Source organism: Oculina patagonica, chromosome 13 (genome assembly GCF_052425735.1).
Source record: "Oculina patagonica isolate OP01 chromosome 13, crgOcupat, whole genome shotgun sequence".
NCBI classification, from domain to species: domain Eukaryota; kingdom Metazoa; phylum Cnidaria; class Anthozoa; order Scleractinia; family Oculinidae; genus Oculina; species Oculina patagonica.
The window spans coordinates 11367032-11382446 of record NC_135770.1 but is presented as its reverse complement, the minus strand read 5'-3'; the positions used below and the strand labels follow the sequence as shown (position 1 = coordinate 11382446).

Sequence of the window (15415 nt, the reverse complement as noted above, 5' to 3'; positions counted from 1 at the left end):
ACATGGAAAACGGTAGGTTTGCAATAGTGATGAGCCGTCAGGCCGCTTTCATCTGCTAAAGAGCATGGCAGTTTACCCCATCCCCACTCCCCATCGGGGTAACATGGTACGTATTAGTCAGCGGTTCTCTCTGCGCGCGGAATTCTGGAAAGTGTGTGAAGTTACGTCAGATCTGTCCAATATTCTACGAAGTTTTCTGCGAAAACCAACGAGGCAAGAACCTTTTCATCTACGCAACTATCAAGCCAAACTATGCTGCGATGGAAAATTCTTCAATTGCGGTAGCTGCCATCCCAGATTTTGGAGCTGCAGGTCAATATTGTTATCCATTCGTCTGCGATCATGTCTGCTTTCTGTGCATTCGCTTCTCTGGGAAGACAAATGAACAAATTCACTCTCAACCGGTCAAGGTTTCTTCACTCCTATAGGCACGTTCGCTCACGACTGGATCGAGCATGTTTTTATAGGACAAATGCTGGAAATGCTTTACTCAAAGATCGAGCTTTGGTCCGTTTGCAAGGCCAAGATATATTTGATCGTGGTAGAGTGTTAGCTAACTCTGTGCGGAGTTACAGCAGTGCAAATAATGGGGAAAAAGAGAAGGCAGTTGCACAAGAAAGCAATTTCAAGAAACAGGTTAAGTCCGAAGATCTTTTTCGGATACTTTCACTCGCGAAACCCGAATACAAGAGCCTTGCAGGTAAACACTAAAATGCTTTATTAGCTAGTATCCCGGCGATATCAATCAATGAAAATCAATAATCAATAAAATCAATAATAATCAATAATAATCAATAACAATTAATTGATTGGTATTGGAAATCAATAAAAATCAATGCCTAAAAGTTGAGTGAGTATTTATTTTTATTGATTATCATTGATTTTTATTGATTATGAAATTTGTTATTTATTTGCAATAAAATGCACTGTATGAATTAACAAACCATTCAGTTAACTTTATTTCCTGTGACAAATCAAATTTTCAAGTGTAGCATTTTTACTGCAGTTTATCATATTAAAAAAGCAAACTAAACGTTGATTTTTTTGAAAGACATGTTTTTACTTTAATTTCTACTTTCTTCATCCCGGTGGGAATGCAAGGAAAAACGTGTGCAATTAATTCATCCTGGAGGCGTAATATGCCCGTGATTTATGACGCACGTCCATGCTACTATGCACCATAAAGTTGCATAATCAGTTATTGATTATCTATGAAAATCAATAAAATCAATAACAATAAGACATTTGGTGAGTGAGTATCGATTTTTATTGATTGGTAGAACAATCAATAATAATCAATGGATTATTATTGATTCTATTGATTATATTGATTGCAATCAATGATTGGTTTTCTTGATTGATATCGCCGGGTAGTATTCATAGTTATTTGGAAAGTATTAATCCATAGGGAATGCATGTTTTGATTGGCTGAATGCTGTATTGTTGCTGTATTGTTGAACAAACACAGGAAATTGTCATATTGGTTATTTGGATATTTTTAAAAAGAATTAGAAGAGTTTATATTTTTTACATTGCCTGGAGTGCTTGTTACGCTCATATCGTCATCGTGATAGAGCCTGGACAGCACCTAAGGCAACTGGTCACCATTTCTAAAGCCCAGTGGATGGCATTCTCGTCCCCAGAGCTGCTTGCCCCTCTTAGCTGGCTGAGCCTCTACATGAGAAACAAGCAGGGTTTGTACGCGTCTTGAAAACCCTTGAATTTCAGGAGTTATTTCAAGGCCTTGAAAGTACTTGAAATTGGTTTTCGTTCCATGAAAGTCCTTAATTTTTTTATTGAACATCAAAAAGCTTCAAGGCAATGAGAAGACCGCCAAAATAAGCGTTTTTTTGTTCTTCAGCAAGCACATCAACGGCACAACAGACTAGAAATCGTTGATTTGGGGTAAAGTTCATGGAAAAAATCCTAAAATTCCAAAAAGGTTCCTGGAAAGTCTTGAAAAGTCCTTGAATTTTTGGCCCGAAAAAGTGTACAAACCCTGAACAAGTGCCTCTGGGGACACATGATTTGATTGGCTTCACGAAAGGAACAGCCAATCAAATGAACTGTTTAAAAATCCCTTTGTACACTAGAGTTTAAATGGTTGATTTGATTGGCTTGATTTGAAACTCCCTTTGTTAAAATGTAGCCAATCAAATCATGTGTCCCCAGAGCCACTTTGTGCCCCAAGCTCAGCCAGCTAAGAGGTACAAGCGGCTCTAGGGACGAGAATGAGTGGATGGTCAGCTCACTGAGAGTTTTGATTAATTTTTAAAAAAAAAAAAAAAAAGAAAAAAAAAAAAAAAAATAAAAAAAAAAAAAAAAAAAAAAAAAAAAAAAAAAAAAAAAAAAAAAAAAAAAAAAAAAAAAAAAAAAAAACAAAAAACAAAAAAACAATTACAAACCAATAATTTTCTATAATAATGTCAACCCATCCTCCTCAGCTAAGAAACCTGGTGGGAGAATCAGTTTAATCCCGGAGCATAAGATTATGTGGATCAGTGATAGCAGTTCATCTGACCTGACCAGTCTTTCATAGATTATAAGTAAAGGCTTATAATAATAATAATAATAATAATAATAATAATAATAATAATAATAATAATAATAATAATAATAATAATAATAATAATAATAATAATTATAATAATAAATAATATTTTAAGGGAGGCCTCCAATCACCTAGAGGGTGGTTTTCAGGAGGGTCCTCTGAGAAAATAAATGTTAAACATTAAAATACGTTAAAATCTAAAATACAATAAAAAGACAAAACCATGTTGTATGCTAACTAAGATTAAAAACTAGGACAAGAATTAAAATACTACTAACTAAGGTTAAAAATGGGAAATAAAAAGTATTAAAATCTAAAAGGAAGAACAAATGTCACAATCTAAAATAAAAAAATACCTACTGTCCTAAAAAAACTAATTACAAATAGTTATCTATTAACATTATATAACATTGTGCAACTAAAAATATTTGTTCATAGTCTAAAATGTTTATCCAGTGAGAACTTTATACCGCCATCCCCTCTCCTCCATGTCAACAGGAGATTCCCATGCATTTGACTTGAGTTGAATTCTGCTTAATACTTATAGACCAAGTTTTGTTCATCTTCTCTCACTTCAGTGTAAAGTACCAGTTGTACATATGTACAATGGCACAGAGCCATAGGCAGGATCTTGCAAGGGTTGGTGCAAGCGCCAAAGGCGTGAACATCTCAGGGGGTCTGGGGGTATTCTCCCCCGTGAAATTTTAAAAAATGAAGTTGTTTAAGTCCACATTTCCTGCATTATGAGAGTCATTTTACCCCTCACTCCCCGATTAGGCGGACCTTTATGGCCCGTGGGTGGGTGTGGATGCACCCATCGCAACCCTCCTGCCAATGGCCCTGTGGCAGGTACAATATTTTTTATTCAGGGGGGAGAATATTTGGCCTAATGAAGTTTAGAGCTCCAGGTTTAAAGTGCCTATGAAGTAAAAAATATTTTTACGTTTTTTTGTAGCTTATTATGTCTACTTTTCGAAAAGCCAAAAAAATAATAATGTCAGAGAGAAAGAAATCGGATTTTTTGCCGCTTAAAGTGGCCCTGGTTCGACAAATTAGTGGGGCCGGAGACTGGGAACGAGTTAGCGATCTGTGACGTAGGAAATTGTTCCACTGATTTGTTTACCCCATATTGCTTCTTATCGCTTCTATTAGTGTGCGCGTTCCCGCTCGAGTTTTACTCCAAATTATAGTTTTTATCTCGATTTAAATATAAGGCAGCGATAATTTATTGTTTCTTCGAATGAAATTTCGATAGCAAGAATCGGAGAGGATCGATTCCGGTAAAACAGAAGTTGTTGGGACTGAAGGTTCACTCGATCAAGCGACGAAGAGATTGCGCGGCAGTAGACGGGTCTTTTCTCGCAATGTTTATTACGTGCAACTGGTCTGGGAAGAAAAGCTATCTAAAATGCTTAAGTCGCCGAGACGATTAACCTGAAACCAGTAAGTATTTTATGACGGTCTATTAGCGTCTTCCTTCCTTACTGTCGTATTTATTCTTGTTTTATTGCACGAGTCTCAGTCATGGAAGGTTTGTTCAATCTGGCGATGCGACAGAACACGTTTAATATGAACGGAGAATACCCAATACAATTAATCCATGTAACTCTTCAAATGTAAAAAAGCAAATAATAAATTTGCTTTGGGTGGCTGTATGGTTTGATGATTTTTAAAAAAATTCCAATGCAATAAATACAAATTTACTTATTGACTGTGTGTACATAAATTATGCTATCCCGTGCGATCAGATTTTTAAAAGGGTTGAAAATTTCTTCTTCAGTTCCTCCAGTTTATGATGGGTTCCCGATAAAACTGTCACTTTTTTGTTGAACTTTTAAGCTGCAGTATGGTAATAAACCTGGTGTGTATTTAATAATCTGATACATGTATATATATTTATATATTTCTGCCTGGTAGAGTGCACATTTACAAGTCACTGAAATTTTGAGGACTTTTGAACTTGAAACGATCCCTGTTAATTTTATACTTTGAATTTGTTCTTTAGAATCCCAATGGCAGACTCATATGGATGGCTTATCTATTAGATTTGTGGATACATGGGCTGGGATAGTTAAGGCCCATTACCAGCTAATGTTTACATGTCAGATCATAACATTTGGTATAAATTCCTGCCTTTGGGGTTATGAAAGAGGTTGGCCTTCTTTGTAGAGGGCAAGAGGTTCTGCTACTTACCTGCAAAATTAATTCCCAGAAAAAAAAAAAAGAAAAGGTTATAAAAATATTTTATTATCACAGATGCTTGTTATTCTACCCACCCTACATTATGGCACTTGAAATCTTGCATTCGGAATGATATTTGGCACATTGTACTAAGAGGGTGATTATATGATTAAACACCACAATAAAATGTCATACCAGAGCACGTCATACCAGTGCAAGGTTACCCTGGTTACTGTACCGCTGCAAGATTTTCATCCCATTATAAAAATTTATTCCGGTGTGATGTAAACATGGAATATGACTTGGCTGATGACTGTTTGCTTCATATATATATTTTTTTATTAAAAAGCAATATAAAACTCAGCACACCCAAAAAGATGGCTTATGTACAGACAGTATTAATTTTTCATCTCACACCAGGGATCATGTGAACACCCCCCTGACACTGCACTGCCACAATAAACATTTGCATTGTTATCCTACGAATGCCGGTCACCTCGCCACCAAGCAATCTCGCCACCAACCAACTCGCCACCAAGCGAAGTCACCTCGGCTCATGGATTAAAGAACGAGGAATACACCAGTTTTGGTGGCGAGTTGGTTGGTGGCGAGATTCCCTGGTGGCGAGGTGACCGAATACCTATCCTACTATGATGTAATTTTTTAGTTTATTGTTCATGTACACTTGAAAGTACCAGTCCATGAAAAAAAGTACAGAATGATTTTCTTTGTTTTTAAAACTAAAACATCAAGTTGACAGGTACAAAGGGTTTGATTAAAAATACAGGTAATGATCAAAACTCACTTTGTTCAACTGAGAGACTGGGGTTTGGGTGACTTATAATAGAATGGAAACAATAATACTGTTTTGAGAGAGCTAGAAACTTGGATTTGGGAAACTTAAAAAATGTATAATAGCAACATTTGACACATCAGCACATTCCAGGGAGACACCGTGGCCTAACAGTTAGCATTTGGAACACCGGATCAAGTGGTCTGAGTTTGAGCCCTGAGTCATTGCCTTGTGCTGTTGGGTGAGACACTACAATCTCTGTGAGTGCCTCACACAACCGAGGAGTATGAATGGTTACTTTAAAAATTATCTGATATGCTGGGGGTTATCTGCTATGGGCTAGCATTCCATCAACACTAAGTTGCTATACTTCAGTCTCACTATATGTGTGTTGTAAACTGATGGAACTTGTGTATTAATCAAATGAGAGTAACAAAGCTTTCATTCAATAAGACAGGTATACAATCTTTGACCAGGGCCAGGGCCTACTTTATATTTACATTTACATGTGTTAGTATAGACTGCTTTCTTTAACAGCATGCATATTGTAAATATTTCAGATATATTCAGTTTCTATTATATAATAATTCTCCTACGTGGCATTCGTGGGTGTCAAAAATATATATTTAGGTGCTGTAGTTTGCACTATAAACCGAAAATCAAATGGCGCCCAGAAAGGAAGCAATAACTTCGATTTACCAGATAGCTTCATTAATCATAACACGGCCTATAAAACCAAACATTACTTGACTAAATAACTTGGGGCGCCTTTATTTACCGTTACATTTATTGTATGATTCATTTACTTCATATATTCTCGCGCGAGTCGTGGTGTGCTTTGAGAAATCGAAACAGATCTACAAATATATTAAAGCTAAGTGCATAAACACAAAATTTAATGTGCTTTCCGATCGCGAGAGACAAGAGGAAAGTTTGACGAGCAGTGTTTCTTGTGGCAATAGCCCCTTGGATTAGATACCTCTAGCTGGACATGGTTTCCACTGTCTGAATAAAATGCCGCCAACGCTTTATCGAAGACCATCGTTGCAGCTTTCGTCAAAATGTGCTGGAGGCTGATTTGTGGGACATCGTCGCCGTGAATTCGCAAAAACCGACTCCAGTTCTGCCGCAAAGTTTAGTTTTTGTGTAGATAATGCATCGATACTCTCGCTGTACTTATTTTGTCCCGGCAATTGATTTTATTGAGGCCACCGACCACGCATTTGTTACCTCTTGCACTCTCCCTTCTCTTATCCGCCATTACGCTCGAGTCGTCTGAACAATTTCCTACGTCACGACCTTGTAATATGATCGTTTTGGCCGCGCGCGAAATGGCCCCACTTTTCAGACGTCAAATTCGAACTTTAGGCGGCAAAAACTCGGATTTTTCTCTCTTTACCACTATTCGCTTTCGGGCATTTCGAAAAGTACATATAACAAGCTACAAAAAAACGCAAAAATATTTTTTACTTCATAGGCACTTTAAGGCAAACAGCTTTACAGGGTTCTAAGCAGGCTCCACTTCATACTATTAAATTGCCTTAGGTATTGGGCTATAATGGACAAAAAAGTTTTTTGTCTGGGCTCTTAAGGAAAAACTTCAGGCACTTTCTTCTTCCTTTATAATAAATAATCGTATATCTACTACTTTACTGTAACTACAGTTTAATGTACTTTTAGTTTGCTGGCAGTCATTAAGATAACTTCACTAATATTTCCAGATAGTTTATTTATTAACATTATTTATTTCATGATTTCTGTCTATCCATAGGAGCCATTGGTCTTTTGTTCATATCATCAGCAGTTACTATGTCTGTTCCATTTTGTATGGGAAAGATCATCGACATCATTTATACTTCAAGCCAAGATACTGCCCAGATGGTGGAAACACTCTCTTACGTCTGTAAAATTCTTTGCGGGGTGTTTCTGTTGGGTGGAGCAGCAAATTTTGGAAGAGTTTACCTCATCCAAACAGCTGGTAAGAAAAACCATTAATAATTAATTAATTAAACATCATCATCATTATCATCATCATTATCATCATCCACTACTGGGTTTGATTCCCGCGTCAAATGTGGGTTTAGTTTTTTGTTGGTTTTCGTCCTTGCTCTGATGGTTTTTGTCTTGGTTCTCCGGTTTTCCTACCTCCACAAAAACAAACACTACAAAATTTGATCGGGAATACACAACCCTACAAGCTTATAGCTTTAATCCTCACTGTGTCTAAATAAAGGTAACTTATTTATTTTTATTTTTAGAAGCCTTATCTACTACCTTGAATCGCAGTGTCATCAAGTCACTGACCTGACATCACACTAGTGTCGAGGGCTTCTAGCTTCCTAATCATACCTTTTTAGTATGCTTTGGCAAAGTATGAGTCAAGCCAAATAATTATCCTAGTGGGCATTAGACTAAATGAGCCTCATGTATGTATGCTGCTGAAGCCAAAAAGGTACAATTACACTGAACATTGTTGGTATTATTTTAACAAACCCAATTTCACTAACTTTCAAGTCAGTGACTTGATGACACTGCGATTAAGGTAGTAGATAAGGCTTCTAAAAATAAAAATAAATAAGTTACCTTTATTTAGACACAGTGAGGATTAAAGCTATAAGCTTGTAGGGTTGTGTATTCCCGATCAAATTTTGTAGTGTTTGTTTTTGTGGAGGGAGGAAAACCGGAGAACCAAGACAAAAACCATCAGAGCAAGGACGAAGACCAACAAAAAACTAAACCCACATTTGACGCGGAGTCCGGGAATCAAACCCAGGCCACATTGGTGGGAGGCGAGCCCTCTCACCACTGCGCCATCCCTGTTCCCTGATTTGCTTACTCTGAATTTGGGTACTGCAATAAAATGGGAATTTTGCAGCGGCACTTCCACATGGTGGCTATTCATCTACTGTTCCCAATCAATTTGGATCGAGAATTAATGCCCACCATGGTCTCCATGTACATGTAATTTTGGTTGTTAAATTTCTGGTCAACCTGTTGATTCAGCATCATACTCAGATCAAGCAGTCTGGCTTCAAGTCAGATCATTGTGTTGTTTTTCTTTTGCACAAGACACTTTTCTGTCACACTGCCTCTCCCCTCCCTGGATTATTAACAAATAACATTACTTAAGGGGGCTCACAATAGTTTTAAGGTTTTCTAGCACTTTTACATTTAAGGGATTCAATAAAATGAAATAACATTTCTCTTTTTTACAATTTCTTGGGAATAGCTTCTAGCTCGATCGTCAGTGAACCGAAATATGATCATATGATGTCATCACCTGTTACCATAGCAACAGTATATGGGCGTAAATAAGAGCCATCATGGAGCTTCTAACGGTAATCAGTAGCAGCCGGCACTTTGACGACACTTGCCGGCTACTACCGAAGGAATAGAATATCATGCCTTTATCGGCCAACTGAAATCAAAGTTGCTGGAATGTTGAAGTAAACATTTCATATCAGACAATAAAGCAGCTACAGGGCTAGAGAGTGCGACTCACTGCATTAATGCGACCAAAATTTCATCTTTGGCGACTAAAACTTTTGGTTTTACGGTTTTACATGTACGACTTCATTTCTGTGTTAAAATGAATAACGGGCTGCGCCACCTTCTCAGGTATTTTGTCCCTCCAGAAAAGTATATTGGAAGATCTTATTTACTTCTCAAACACTCAAAATAAGAAAATAAGTCACATTGCTCCAATCCATTCTTTTGCAATGCCGTAAAACATTCCATCACTTCGGAAAGCTTGCAAAGGGTTGACTGTGTTTGAAATCGCCCCAGAATACATTGCAAACCTATGGGTACGTCCTATGGGTACATCATGTATGCAAATGGATTGTGTCCCTTGAAAATGCATGGCTCTTTTAAGGTCGCGAGGGACACCTTTGGCTTATCATTATGCATTTATTTAAAGCGTATGCACGAAGTGCAACGACTGACATCGACAACTTAACGAGCGAGTATTTGCAAAAAAATATGAGCGCGTGCGTGATTTGATGTGTTCGCGTGTGGAATTATTTGTGAAAAAATGTTTACTCAAAAGAAAAGAAGGGCTATTAAAAATTTCCATGTTTATTTGATTTCTAAAACATAAAAATGCTTGAACTCTTACAAGATTTTATCCAATTTACAACAACGCTTAACTTCATGCGTTTATATAGATTGAAGGAAGTCTATGGCCTAATATCCGTGTAACTCAGAGTTATCATAATAATATTCACTGATAAACAATCGTGTCTTTTTTGTTAGAAAACGCACTGTTCTCACAATTAAAGCGTGGAATATAATTACCATAATTACCATTTGGAAACCGAGTTTTGATCGGGAGACCTTCGGAAATCTCAAAGTTTGGACTTTTCTGACAATTTTGGGGCTGAGATTACAGCGCGGATACAGAACTTCATGAGCTTCCACTGCAGACAGCTAAACTAGGAATACTGTAGTGTGTTGTAACAGAAGCGGAATTCTAAAAGAGCGCTTTTAAAAAAAGAGAGAATGCATTGAATTCAAATTTGCACATTTAAACCACCATAACTTGCTGGCAAATTTTAAATTAAAAAATCTGCTTCTGTTATGACACCCTTGAGATATTGACTGATTCGTTTTTGACAAGATCACAGTGTGCTGTCTCCTACTCGTTCTGCAAACTCTGCCCCAAAATCAAGTTCTTCTCAATTTGGAACTAATGAGGCTATAACATCGCCGTTAAGTGCAATCTACCAAATAAAAGATCACATTCATAGTCTTTCATCATTTCTGTATGTCTCTGTAAAATTTGAGCTTAATCGCACCCATAACAGCCGAGAAATAAGCGTTTTAAAAAATGCAGGTCAAGCAAAATTTCGCTTCATGAATTTATTCATGTTGTAGGTGTCCCCCGCGACCTTAACAGCTGGGAAAAAAATGAGCCTTGACAAAAAAAGCCGACAAATTCAGGCTAAAAACGAAATTTTATTTTGAACCCTGGTAATAGCGCAAAAATTAACTCGGTGACCCCTATTTTTCTGAATCTTATCCAATTCTACATAAAAAGGGGAGCAATTATAAAGAGTTTGAAAAAAATCTCTGGAGCAGATTTTATGTAATTACTCAAAACCGTAATGTTTGACTGACTAAAAATCCGGTCCAGATAATTTTTTTAAATTTCACCTGTAGTTTTCTCTCAGGCCACACTACCTAATTTTGAAATAAAAAAGTGGGGTCATCGGACTTGTTTTTCAGTTAAATTACTTCGCGTTTCAAGAAAAGCCACGTGTGATCCACGCACGTTCCAAAATCTGGCCTTTACAAGATCCCGTCTTTCGTATGCGTAAACGTTGTCCGCTGGTCAATGCCCTCGATTTGCTTAGAAGAGTGACTAGAAGAGTCGCTTGCTCGCTTTCATCTGCATGTTTATCAGTCACTAAGTTGACCTGTAAATCGAAGTGCCATTAAGAAATGCAGTAAACTAAAGCCACAGACAAAGCCGCCCAAGGAAAGATAAAGAAGTAAACGTGTATAATCTATTGCTGCATTAAGTTTCGGGAATTTCGCAGGTTTGGTTGGAAGTCCACTGCAAAGTCTACACGATCGATCCCAGTGTGTATACATAAAATTTTCTCCTCGGCACCATGTATGCTGATCGGCAAACATTTTTTTCTTCAGCTTATAGTAACAATAAAGACTCTGTGTGGCTAAAAATGTCGTGGAAACGCTATTTTCTCTGAAAACTGGACAAAAATAGACTTCAACAAAAAATTTACGCGCCGCCATGTTTGTTTTTCTTCTTTCATGGCTGAAAAATCCCACGAGTGACGCGCGTGATTCGCGAGGTTTAGACCCAGGCCTCAGGCGACCGTAAAACTATTGTGAGCCTCCTTAAGGCATCTTGACAAATACTGGGGGATTTCTTACAGTGGACTAGCATCCCATACAGGGAAATAGCAATACTCCTAGCCAAGTTATGTTATAAAAACCAGTGATGCTCAAGCTGGGCCTAAGTGTTGACTTAGTGTTGTGTAAGTGTTGAATCTTTGTTTCTTTTGTCTGGGTCTCTCTGATATTTTTAGGCCAGCAAATTATAAAGCGCCTGCGTGAAAGACTGTTCAGTGCAATATTGAGGCAGGAAACAGCGTTTTTTGATAAAACAAGAACAGGAGAACTCATCAATCGCTTGTCAGCAGACACCATTCTTGTTGGCAAGGCTGTGACAGACAATGTATCTGATGGATTGCGAGCTGTTGCCCAGTCAGTTGCTGGTGTGTCTATGATGGTAAGTATGAAATTTTATACTTCTTAGTATTTGAGTGTGAGGGCTGTACTTGGTGGAGATTATTGCCCGAGGTCTTTCTGGTAAGGACCAAAGGGAATGAGGTCCATGCAAGAGAGACAGTGAGCATTATTTTTCCAGGATGGTCCCAAGTTAGTGAAAATTAATAAGAAATTCAAGGTGCAGTCTTAGTATTTTCTGTAAGGACCTCGCTACACTTTGTCCATACCATCAAGACCTCTACGATATTCTCCAAGTACAGCACTCACACTTGGTTAATAAGTTAGATGTTTTTATTAACCGAGACAGAAGTGCAAGGGCCATAGAAAATATTAATAATTATAATAATAACAATCTTTTATTAGGAAGCTCCATCACTTAAAGTGGTTTACATAGAGGTCCTAACACTAGATATATATTATATAATGATACAATTAAAATCAATAAATTAGAGCTAAAACCGAAATATGTGAAAGGATTGAAAGGATTTTGCACAAAAACAAAAAATGTTGTCTGGTAAGAGGTTTTATTTTGAATGACAAATGATTGAAAAAATTAACGCAGTGGCCAGAACTCTGGTAGGTATTCTGTTGTTAATTGCCAGCTACACGTAAACAAGAATGAGCTAAATACATTCAGCCTTTATAAAGGGGAGATGTTTTTACCTTCCAATACTGCTCTCCAGTGGGTGCTGCAAAAGGAAGGGTGTAGAATGGTAAAATCAGACACTTGCCGGGATGCTAAGACCCTTGTTTAAAATCCGAGACCAAGACGCCCCCATTTAAAAATCAGAGCGCGAGACTTTAAGAGCGCTCTGTGGCTCTCTTCAGGTAAAAACAACACGTCATGTAAAACCATAACATGTCTATCCTTATGTCAAATGAAAGTTTCTTACTGCAAGACGTCAGGACTGTTCTATGTGTCCTACTAAAAATTATTTCTAGACAAATCAGAACAGCAAATTATTTGGGCATTATAGAGTGTTGTATTGTGGTTTTCTTTGTTGTTTGCTGTTATTTTATGACAGTTCACTCAGATTAAACTTTTGCCTGGCTTGGGAGAGATTCTGAAATTCAAATTGCAAAATTCAAGATTCCAAGATAAGCTCAAGATTCCAAGACACTTGTTTGTGAAGCCAAGATTTCGAGACTCCCCTAAAATTTGCCGAGACTCATTATATTTCAAGGACCATTCTACACCCCTACAAGGGCAGCTACCTACTTCAAATCTTATTGGAGGCCCTTTTAGATGAACATTTATTTTCCTGTTCCTGTTCCTGCCCGGCCTACTTGTCGCCCCTCCTACAACAATATCGCCCGCAACGGAACTTACGCTCATCTTCTAAACTACTTTTTACTGTCCCTACTGTGAACTCTGTGACATACGGTGAACGTGCCTTCTCTTTCTCTGCACCTATACAATGGAACAGCCTACCGCACTCTCAAAAATGCACCATCTCTTTCGACTTTTAAATCTGCACTAAAAACATGTTTGTTTGGGAAATTTTATTGTTGATCTATTTTTATTGGGCTAACCTAGTTTTATGTAACCTTAATTTTTTCCTTTGATTAGTTGTTTCACTTATTTTATTTTTTAGTGTCTTAGAAAAATTATAACATTATATAAGTTTTAGCTAATTTTTTAATAGAGAAATGTAAGCGCATTGAGTTTTTTAAATGCGCCCAAAAAACCTTATTATTATTATTATTATTATTATTATTATTATTATTATTATTATTATTAATTGTATGATTGTGTTCTTCATCTTCCAGTTTTATGTTTCACCCAAGTTGGCAAGCATTGTCCTTGGTATTGTGCCGCCAGTAGCTATTGCCATTGTTATGTATGGCCGTTATCTACGAAATATCACAAAGAAAACACAGGACTCTCTTGCACAGTCGACACAGGTACATGTAATATTGACAGTTTAGATGTTCCCGTCTTTGGCATTCTATTGCTACCACACCTGTAATGTTGAAGTTTAACTTTCAGAACATCCTTGTAAAGGTTTTACTAATAAACAAATTGGAATCACTGCAATGTCAATTACAAAAGTGGTAAAAGATACTGGTATCTTATTTTTGACAGTTTCAGGCTAATTACACTAAATCTAGACGGTAAAAATTCCTATATTTTTGTCTAAAGGACAAAAGCAATGATCTCACAATTTTTGTGTCAGAAATGTTCAGAGCCGCCTTAAATTTATGCAAAAATGGCATAGCTCCCAAATCCTTTTTACAGATTTTTTTAAAAATTTGCAAATTGATTATTTTGTCAGTTGGATTAAAATATGTGAAAAAGAAAAACTTTCACCAAGTAGTTTTCAAGTTATAAGCCTTGGAAGGTCCAAAACAGTGGATCTTTAACCTCATATGACTTGCCATGGAAACAAATTTTGATGTCACTACAGTATGACTTCAAATTGTTCACTGGTTCATCTTGTTTAGGTTTGTGCTAAAAGACACTAATAACGTTATTGGTATAGCTGTGATAGAATACCAAAGACTGGCTTGTTTAATTCTGACTAAACTATTACAAGCCACCTTAAGCTGATATGAAATTCTGATTTCCATCTCTAGTTTAAAAATACAGTCGAAGCTCTCATAAGCGGACACCCTCGGAACGCGAAAAAAGTGTCTGCAACTGGAGCTGGCCGCTTACAAGAATGGTTCTTGTAAGCGGCCACTAGAGGTGTAGGGGATAGATGGCCGCTTACAGGAGCTTGCCCAGCTAACATAATAGTAATATGCATGTTGGTGGTGTTTCAAAATGTAACCGGACGTGGATGACGACAAAACAAACACTGAAATATGGTACTGTAATAACAGTAAAATCATTGTGACGAACGGCGATGTGAAGTTGATTGATTAATACAAGATACAGAGGTTTTTTATATGATTTTCTTTGCGGTGTCCGCTTACGGGAGCTTAAAAACAAAGAAAAAGTCATAATCTCGGAAAGTGTCCGCGGCCGCTTACGGGACTGCCGCTTACGAGAATGTAAAAATACAGAGTTTGTATGGGAGTAAAAACGGGGTTTCTAACAAGGTGGCCGTAAGTAGAGCTGTCCGCTTACGAGAGTGTCCCTTAAGAGAGCTTCGACTGTATAATACTCATTCTTGTCTTCAAATAATAGGTTGCAGAAGAAAGAATCAGCAATATACGTACAGTAAGAGCATTTGGCCAAGAGCTAAAAGAAATTCAAACGTAAGTAAGAGCAAAATTAATTTGCCCAGTTTGTAGAAGTACATGGAAAATGTTTTACACTAGATGTTTGAATGTGTTTTATTACAATGCATATGGCCAAATGTTTATTAAACAAATGTTTATTAAGGTCATGTGTACATGAAAGGACTTAACCAACTCGGCAGATCAAGGTCCAGCAACTCTGTTATCTTCCCTTGTTTTACAAAAACAGGTATGCTGACAGTGTACAAGATGTGTTTAAGCTAGCAAAGAAAGAGGCAGTTGCAAGAGCTGTATTCTTTGGATTTGTAAGTTGTCTGCTTGTTTCATATATTAAGTATACACTCTTTTAGTCCGCGAGTATTTTAATAGGTTCCTATCAGCTTGTAATTTTCATGTGGTGGAGTGATGACCCAACTACAGTCGAAGCTCTCTTAACGGACACTCTCGTA

At 37.2% G+C, this 15415-nt stretch overlaps 1 protein-coding gene across 1 annotated transcript in view; it reads left to right on the top strand.

Annotated features, from left to right (window-relative positions):
* The window catches only part of LOC144636142 (ATP-binding cassette sub-family B member 10, mitochondrial-like), a 31684-nt gene continuing 16269 nt past the window's right edge, over nucleotides 1-15415 (top strand). The window contains exons 1-6 of the mRNA XM_078495278.1: nucleotides 1-700; nucleotides 7297-7503; nucleotides 11579-11781; nucleotides 13551-13685; nucleotides 14914-14984; nucleotides 15196-15271. Coding sequence (XP_078351404.1) covers nucleotides 343-700; nucleotides 7297-7503; nucleotides 11579-11781; nucleotides 13551-13685; nucleotides 14914-14984; nucleotides 15196-15271 — 1050 coding nt within the window. The 5' untranslated portion in view covers nucleotides 1-342. The remainder of the gene's footprint in view (nucleotides 701-7296; nucleotides 7504-11578; nucleotides 11782-13550; nucleotides 13686-14913; nucleotides 14985-15195; nucleotides 15272-15415) is intronic.